The sequence below is a fragment of the Cylas formicarius genome, unplaced genomic scaffold (genome assembly GCF_029955315.1).
Source record: "Cylas formicarius isolate icCylForm1 unplaced genomic scaffold, icCylForm1.1 PGA_scaffold_6__28_contigs__length_40554024, whole genome shotgun sequence".
NCBI lineage: Eukaryota > Metazoa > Arthropoda > Insecta > Coleoptera > Brentidae > Cylas > Cylas formicarius.
The window spans coordinates 13,358,610-13,368,194 of record NW_026844347.1 but is presented as its reverse complement, the minus strand read 5'-3'; the positions used below and the strand labels follow the sequence as shown (position 1 = coordinate 13,368,194).

The following is a 9,585-nucleotide window of genomic DNA, read 5'->3' as shown; positions in this document are numbered from 1 at the left end:
CTTTTGACAACAACAATTTTTCTATTTGGTAAGGCTGTTATTATTTTGCAAAACCTTAATTGAAAAATTCTTTCTGCGCTCTTATCGAATCTCTAGAAATAATGACAAGAAGGAGACGAAAAAATTTTTATAATAATTGAAGATGTGGAAATTGGTATTGTTATTATTGTTTCTTGGGCTCAAATAAAACAATAAAGGAAAATAGATTTTTATTTCGCAACCTCTCGGAGCCATCAAGTCTAAATGAGAAATGTGCCTAGAATTTGCCTATTTTTAATTTTAGGCTGACATTCCATACGACTTTTTTGTATAAAGATACCAATGATATTCATTTAATCTAGATCTAGATCCAGATGATAAACACTTAATCAAGATCAGCCGGTTTGCGCAACAAATTTATAAACCTAATGCATATTATACTTTTATACTCTTTGCCAGCCTCGTGTTAGTGGCAAGATAAGCAATAGAAAGCGCCTAACGCATAGAGCATTCCACAACCCTTTTCTCAATTTCTTGACTCGTTCGTTTCCTTAACACAGTACCTCGGTGCCCTTCTTGGGACACCCAACATAAAGACCTTGAAGTTACAAATTCTACACAATCGCAGCTGAGGATAAAACGAAAAAATAATAATGTACTTGCATTATCATTTCTTTGCAAAGGATTACATTCCACTGGCGTATTTCTGACAATATTTAAAGCTGAATGCTACGTTAATATTAACACTGAGTATTATCGCATGACAACCAAATCCATTCTAACGAGTTTATTGACAACTGAAACAAAGGGGGCGTATCACAGAGAAAACACGATGGCATTTCTTAAAACGAAATTGTAACGCTGTCTCAACTGGCGCGGCACTGACTCCTAGGTCATAGCGATACCATTATCAGCGCGAATCGCTTTGTGTCCCTTCAACATCAACTTAATTTCGTCCAACGTTTTGCCCTTGTTTTCGGGAATGAAGAAGGCAGTGAAGAACGCGGTAAAGAACGCACACAGAGCGAATATGTAAAATGGCGCGTGAATACCGTAGGCACCGAAGAGTACCGAGTAGATCTGTATCGAGATCACCGCCATTATGCAGTACACTGCGTCTGCCAGCGTCATACCGATTGCCTTGATCGTCGTCGGGAATATTTCGGCGGTTATGACGATGGGTACTATGCCCAATCCAGACTTAAACGTCAGAGCGTATGTCATGCAACACGCGGCCGGAATCCAACTGACAAACATCACGTCGTAACCGGTATTCTTCAAATGGAAAAACACGGTCATAATCGTCAGAGTAATTCCGGTAAGTATGCTCGAAGTGATCAGTAACGATTTCCTACCGAATCTGTCCATGATAACCGACGAGACGCTCGCCCCTATCAACATTATGGCGGCGAAGGTGATGGCCGCCACTCCGGGTTCGATATAAATTGATCCGGCCTCTGCCAGAATCACGTGAAGATTCATTATCATGACGCTAATTCCGACAAAATGCTGTGCGCCATTGAGTATTGTCATGACCATGATCGCTTTTCGGTTGCTCGGTATCAGGATGAGGTCCTGGGGTCTTCCTCTCTCGGTTTTCTGACGTTCCACGGCTTTTTGGATTTCCTCAATTTCCTTGCTGACGTTGGCATCGGTCCTGACCCGTTTTAGAGCTTTTTCGGCATCTTCTATTCGGTTTATGTACACCAAGTAATATGGCGAATCCGGCATAAACGGAAAGAATATGCACTGAATTCCGGTCAGGACAATTCCGATTATCGGTGGCACATAATAGGCAGCATAAGTGCCCGTGGTGTACACCACCAAGATTCCAAATAACATCATGATGTATATGAGTGAGGATAAAAAGCCTCGTATTCTATGATCAGCTATTTCGGCTATGTACATCGGAGCCGCTACGAAACACATATCTCCCGCCATGCCGATAAAAAACCTCGCCACATACAGCACTTCCTTGTTTGGAGCGAACAGCGTTGCCAGCCAACATAACAGGGCAGCAAATGACGCAGAAAGCATGGACTTTTTTCGACCTATCTTGTCTACAGCGTACGTGGTTATCGGTAAACCACAAATGGCTCCCAGAAGGTTGACCGTCTCCATCATTTCGGCTTCGTACATGGTCATCTTGATGTGAGTGGAGTTGCCGGTGAAGTACGGGATCATGGGGGAGGTCCAACCATATGTCATACCGTCGGACATGGCCACCAAAGTACCTTAAAAATTATTTTTAATTAATTACAAAATCAAACACACTGCGGAAAATCTAATAGATTTTAGGAAGATACTATATTCGCAGACTTGCTCGGGTTCACTGTAAGGCTATAATATCAACACTAAGTCCATTTTCCTTATCTATGGACTGGTGTGATAATTCGGATTCATTTCTTGTTGTGCTGCTATAGGCCTACTATTATTTCTATTATTTATAAGTAATTTAGAACAAAGCAGTTTAGTGGTGCAAATCTGCGACTACACGGAAATAGGTGGGAATCTGGTCTTGTTAAAATATTCTACGACAAGTGTCACAGATGCTGCTTACGGTCAGAAAATTACGGTCAATAAACATGCCGGCACGCTCAAATTAAACACACGAAGGTTATTTAAATTTGTTTACTATTTATGGAGAATGTTGCGAAGTATACTATTTGCTGTCTGCAAAAAAAGCGGTTACCGAAAATATAGAAACCGAGACAGAAACTTTCTGGTCGAAAATAGATTTGTGAACTGCTTTCCTATTTCTATTTACGGATGCATCAAATGGATATTTAGGTTCCCTTATAAACGAAAAATTTCAAATGGAGATTGTTATCTTGTAATCTTACAATTAAAACTAAAAATAAATATTATATTATTATGAAACTTATTGTTCCTGCTTATTTCGCAAAAAACGTGCCGCTATTTTAAAAAGGTATGTTATGCCAAAAAATATTAGTTCATTACATTCCTGTTTCCTATCCTAGACAAAATCTTGAGTATAAAACACATTTTCAGTGTAATTTAAAATCCTTGGCCAATATGTAAAAGTTTTAGTCTTCATCCTTTACAGCGTTTCCAAAACTGTAGATACCTTCGCTTATATACGACGATTTATAAGAGCTTTTCTACATTTAATGATACAGTCATAAATCGCAAACCATTAACATGGAGGCAATCTATTCAATAAAAATTTCATGCGCCTGTAGATAAAAGAGAAAGTATAAGTTGCAAGTACGTTGATGAAGTGGGTGAATGCACATCCACGGAACATTTTAAATACCTTTATTAAGGCGTATTCCAAACTTCTAATTTGCTAGTAAAATATTGAGATAATATTTACCTAAATTGTTGGAGCATCAAAAATTTATCTCGTTTATTTAAAATTTTTCATAATATGTGCAACATTTGTTAGATGATAAGGACATAGTCATGTTTGCATTGTCATGTTTTTCCACGCTGACTTGCAATTTTTCTTATTGCAACAACATAAATATCAAATTTTAATAATAATAATTTTCAAAATACAATATAAGTAAACATACACAAGGAATACTTTCTAAATGTCCAACTAAGTATCATTAGTCCGTTTAAGAAAACTTCTACTAGAAATTTTTATATTTTGACAATAGTTGCTATTTATAAAAAATTTGTTGTTCACTGTAAAAGATTAGGTGCCGTAATGTACATTGTGCTAGGAATTTTCCTAGGATATTCTTGAAAAATAACTACAGATAAAAGAACAACTTTTGAAATTGGTCATTCCTTTCCAATTGCAAACAACAACAAAAGCGGGCATATAACGTTTTTAGATTCTACAAATTCTATAATGAGAAGTACTGAGAGAAAGTACTTTATTTAATTGGTTGTAGGTTACAAATAGAAAGTGTCCCTAAAGTAAATCATGATGGAGAAAAAAAAGAGACTACATAAGTAAAAGACCTGAGAAAGGCAGTACTAAAGTTGTAGAGAGATGAGCGTCGTGCACTTGGGTATTTCAAAATTCTGTCAAAGAAAGCTGAATTTCCTGAAATTGGTTAGCTAATAAGCAGTCTGTTTAGCAGGGTTTTAATTGTTATCAAATACTAAAACAAGTTCTAAGATTATTGCTGTTTTGCGACAGATTTTCTGTCGAATGTAACTATTAAGAATCCACTTTTATTTTGTCATAACTCATGAACCTATAAACAAAGAGGTATAAAAAAAACCGAAAATGTTGGGGTGCCCCATAACATAGTTTCTATTGAAAAAGTAAAACAGCAACAAAACTTTTTGTATTAAAACTTAACCAAGAAAGGTTTATTTTAACCTGTCAATTTCCAAAGAGAAAATTTACTAAATTGTTTCTTATAAGTTACATGCAATCTTTGCTAATTCCCACATGCCACAACTAATGCATAATATATAATATAATAAGCACTCTTCTCTAGCGCATTATTGGTAGCTTTTGAGGAACATCTTTCTTCACAATGGAGGCTATATTTTATCTGATTTGTCTTAGAATTTGGACAAGTCCAGTCTGGTCTAGAGTAGTCTGCTTTTCATGTCATCCACAACAAGCTGTCGTGCCAAAGACTTGATGAAATCGTATCTGGATTGGTGAGGATTTCCAGGTGCACATGAATATTTTATACAAGCGTTTACATATAAAGTGTCTAAAATTTTGTAAAAAATATTAAGTGAACACCTTTTTCGCAACACTATTTTAGTCATTGACGACATCAAAGGAACCGCTTCGAATGGTTTTGGTACGTAAAACACTAAAATAACTCTAAATATTTATTTTTAACCGTGTATACTAAAGTTAGACCTCGCTTCTACAATTCCATTACAACCTCTAAAGATGTTAGCCAATTATCTTATGTAACGTCACGGTTTTTTTTTAACTTTACTCCTTATCGACAACATTTCGATCTCTTCCTTCGTCTGTGTATGCATATCTATCTAAGAAATAAAGAGTCCGTGTATTAGTTATTACCAGTATTTCTATGACGTATTTTCGAGGTATATTAGGCCATGTAGATGCCTAGCAATTGGAACTTTACTCTAAATCAAACAAGCATTTATTTTGCTGATTAGCACAGACTTATAGAAAATTAATGAAGTCTAGTGGTTTTCTAGTGGTTTGATCATCAAACCTAAGTATTGAGAATGGATTTAGTGTCGCGGTACTTCAAGAAATTTCTCTACCAGGGTTGTCGGCGGGAAAATTGTATTCGAATCTTCATTATTGGATTTAAGTACATCCTAATAATACAGTTTTCTGGCAGCATTAAGAGACTTTGCTGTTCCAATAACCCCAGGAAGATGTAAAATAATATTGTAACTTCTGGTTCTCACATGCTGCTATCTTGCTGTTCATCATCTTCTTGCGTTGTACTTTGGCGGTCATCATCGAAAATCTTACTTGCAATTTCCTGCCTTTTCTCCTCCGATTTAAATTCAAAATCAATTTCGTTTTGGTAGATTTAGTCAGAGACCTAGTTGCCACTTTCTTCTGCTTTAAAAATCCTCTGCGCCAACTGCTCAAAAGCCTATCGAGTGTTTAATAAACGAGTTGCTTGCTGAGAGTAGGAATGTGGGGCATACCATACTTGATCTACGACCATTAGTTGAAACCAATTGTTTAAAGACCAAACGTTAGAATAGTGGCTACAATCCACATCCGATTGCTCCCAAATCCTTGACCAAAGTGCTGTAAACGCCAGAATGGCGAACGAAGCTTTCTTCCTAAAGTAACACTTTGCACACTTGTTTAGTGCATAATCGGATATTTTATAGTAGGAATAGAAAACACCATTTGTAGTATGAGTATAACAAGGGTGGTTAGCAAGGGTGTTCCTTTTTAGTATGGATGATAATGGTATTTCACATAATAGAATTATTGAATATTTGCTTTGCAGCTCTAACTAACCAAAACTTTAATATTTATGTGACACCTGGCTGACAATGTCAATGACCACATTCTTGGCCTGATTTGGTAATTTCCTAATAATATCGCATAAAAGTGGATATACCACTTTTAATAAAAAGTTCTTAACATCCGCGGTTAGGAAGCTTCAGAAGTGTATCAGTTAAAGTTCTCCAGAATCAAAAATATCTTAACGAAATTTGATAACATTGCTGTTGACATTTTTGAACTTCACTTTCAAAAATACCCAGGTGTAAAATTTTATCGCTCCGACTTTGACTGTTTTTTTAGTGTTTTTTAGTACTTTTTGCTAAAAAAGCAGTATTGCCGTATTGCTCAGTAATTATTTAAAATATGGGGCCTACTAAATTCGAGATGCGCAACTCATTGCAATAAAAACAAATGGGGTCTTTGATTTAAAATAACAAAATTATGACTTGTAACGTAACAGTGGTAAATCTGTGGTAAAGCTTCAGAACTTGAATTTTTGTCACTCCAGTTTTAGCCGTTTTGGATATATACTGGGACATTCACGGTGAGTGTCCTATTATTAATTTATGTTAATTAATGACAATTTTTTTTTCGCAATCCGTACAGCTAAACGCTTGAATTAACTTATCGCGTATAGGGCGTTCATAAGATAAGGCCCAATTGCCAAGATAGAAGAATCCATGTTACGTGGGATTTTTTTTTTTGAAGTTAAAAGCAAAAAATCAAAACATTTCAATTAAAGCGAATTACAAGTAACCGCATTTCATCTGAGTAGCAGGCTCTGGCCGGCCATGATGGCGTTTCCTGTAAAAAAAATAACTGACATTTCTAGATGCATTCGGACTTCTCATTTTATTGCATTTTCACAATAATGAATAATTTCCGCATTTGCCACCAATGTATGAGGAAAAGTTTATTGGAAAATACCCCGCAGCATCAATGCTTAATCAAATTTACAACGGTCCATTTACGTTTCAAATAAAAATTTCAAGTCTCTACAAATATTCGTTACGGTCCATCTCAGGCCGAATGAACATCTGTTGGGATAAGTTTTACCACGGTCCTGCGAAGGTCTGCGGTTAAGATACTGTAAAATACTTAAAACGTCAAAGCAATGAATGCAGTATATTTTTGGTCATATTATACATAGGTGGCCCATATTCACTTACATAAGTAACCAATATTTCAGGTTTTCAAAATAAGCCATTGTCTATAAACGTCTAATAGGACACTGTCTGTGAATAAGCGTTCCAATACTTCTTACTAACCCGCGTACTTCTTACTTACTCTGCGCTTAAGTTGTTCGGTAAATCTAAAAGGTCCCATTTGTTCTGATTGGGTTGAAAAGGTCGATTCGCCCTTCGGAATATTAAAGTTACAGTAAATATGGATGGAATGATATGTATATGACATAAATATAATATATCTAATCTAATATAATCAAAGATTAAGTATTTTTATTCGGTGGAATCTCCGTAATTGCGGTAAAGCAGTTTTCCTTTTGGTATAATCTTGTAAAATAATAAATAATATAAAAATTTTGCATTTTGTCAAGAATCTGCGAATCTTAAAACACGAAAATATTTAGAACGATTCAGATGAAAATGTTATTATAAGAGTTTTGCCTTGGATTGCGCGACTACACTTTTATTTCGATACTAATTATTAAATGTGTTATTAATCTGGTCGTTGTAAATTTTAATAATCGACAGGTTAAAACGTAAACAAAATAGGTGACGCAAAACTATTATGATAAACGCGAATCAAAATTTTTCCTAAATAATTGTTTAAAAAAAAATACCTACTATGGCCACTCGGTGAATCAGCAAATAACGGGGAATAACGTCAAATGAATGAAACACACATGTATTGTTTTTAAAATGATTACATGCATTCAAATAAGCGGGAAAATTTTATTGACCTTAATTTATTTCATTTGATTTATTTATTGTGTTCTGACTTCTTGTCCTACCAAATGTATCAATGTTATGAGTTCAACAAGTTCATTACAATAAGAGCCCCAACCTCTCCGTTTTTAATATGCATAGCGATTTGGTAGGTTGAAAACAAATATCCGATTATCCTAATGATATTCATAATTTGTTAAAATTTAGTAATCTAATTTTTTCTACAAAAATTTTCCACCCAACCGCACGAAAATATTTTTTTTTATTTCGGTGAAAATCAGTATAATTTTTTTATTGCTTTTGGTTATTCATTTAATTGCAATATACATGTTTACACTATTAATGTCTAACTAACTGACGATGTTTCTTAGACGCACTAGTTGTAATAAAACATTATTTTCTTTTAAATGTGTTTGAAGATACTTGGCCTTTTATCATCACTGGAAGATCATTAAATGTCATTGATGCTTCACTTACGAGATTATAGAGAGCCTTGTTTGTCCTAGCATTACCTACTACTGTTGTTTCTCCTTATATAATACGGATAATCCCAGTGTTTGATTTTTGCAAATTGTTAACATTTTTGTATACAATATTGCTTTAGTTCAACACTTGTATTTGGCGAAACTTTTGGCATACCGAAGAGATCCTATGCCTGAGTCCGATAATCCAAATGAAAGAGTCTTATTCTGTATTCTGTATTTTAATGAAGTTGAGTTTCCCACAACTCCACATGGGTAACAGATATTTTAGTTATGGTAAAATATATGCATTGCAAATTTCATAATTTGTATTATTTCTTAAGAATTTTAGAAAAATTATTTTTTTTATATTCTATGTGGGTACTCCAATTGAGAATATCCTTCGGGATCATGCATCGTTAATTTTGATCTCGCAGAGACCTGTTTGTTTATTTTTTTATTTAAAGATCATGTATTTAATTTTCTCTGGACCACCTTCTTACTTTAGAACCACATCTATCCATTACTTTGTCACTATATGGACAATCATAGTCGCTATGTCATCAGTTGTTGATCTTTTTACATTTATTTTGTATACGAATTCATAACCATTTAGCACTAACAAGTTCTCATATTCTTTTATTATCATGGTTCAAAATATTGAAGTTAATATCTATCCCAATAATGTGGCTGGAAGGATGTATTTTGGCAATTAATTTAAAAATTCCTGACCGTGGAAAGGACAGAAACATGTACAAAACACTCGAATTCCCTTACCTAAAACCAAAACACCCACAACTGCGCATTATCGTTCCAGCAATTTCTAAAATTATGATGGAAATAATCTTATATTCCCAAGTACACTTGTACTTTAATAACAACCAAACTGTTCTGGTTGTGCACAACGCGTGTCGTAAAGGACTTTGTCCATCTTCGGCCCTTGCGGTGTTTACTCATGATATTTAGGTTTCATGGTTTTGAGAACAGACCTTGTCTTGTCAGATCTCATATTTTTTATAATCTACCCTGTAGAGTTTCTTAAATATAGTGCTTCAGGCAAGGCATTTGCTAATGATTAGCATTAGTTCTAATTTAAATTTACTAAAGGGCCTTTTTGAATAAAACTGAATGCCTCCAAATCCAAATTTCTGAAATTTCGAAAGACTACAAATACAGATTTCTTATGGTAAATTTGAGAAGCAATATTAACGGTCACAATTTAACATTTAGTGAGAAGGCATGTAACCTTGGTGTCCTGCTTGATTGCAGTTTACCCTTCAGCAAACATATCAAAATTCGTAAAAACGGGCACATATATAACTTAAGCAACTTTACCCCAGTA

At 34.8% G+C, this 9,585-nt stretch overlaps 1 protein-coding gene across 1 annotated transcript in view; it reads right to left on the bottom strand.

Moving 5' to 3' along the window:
- Positions 1–213: 213 nt before the first annotated feature.
- Positions 214–9,585, bottom strand: part of LOC132703280 (facilitated trehalose transporter Tret1-like) — a 154,851-nt gene continuing 145,479 nt past the window's right edge. Inside the window, exon 2 of the mRNA XM_060672436.1 lies at positions 214–2,213. Coding sequence (XP_060528419.1) covers positions 868–2,213 — 1,346 coding nt within the window. The 3' untranslated portion in view covers positions 214–867. The remainder of the gene's footprint in view (positions 2,214–9,585) is intronic.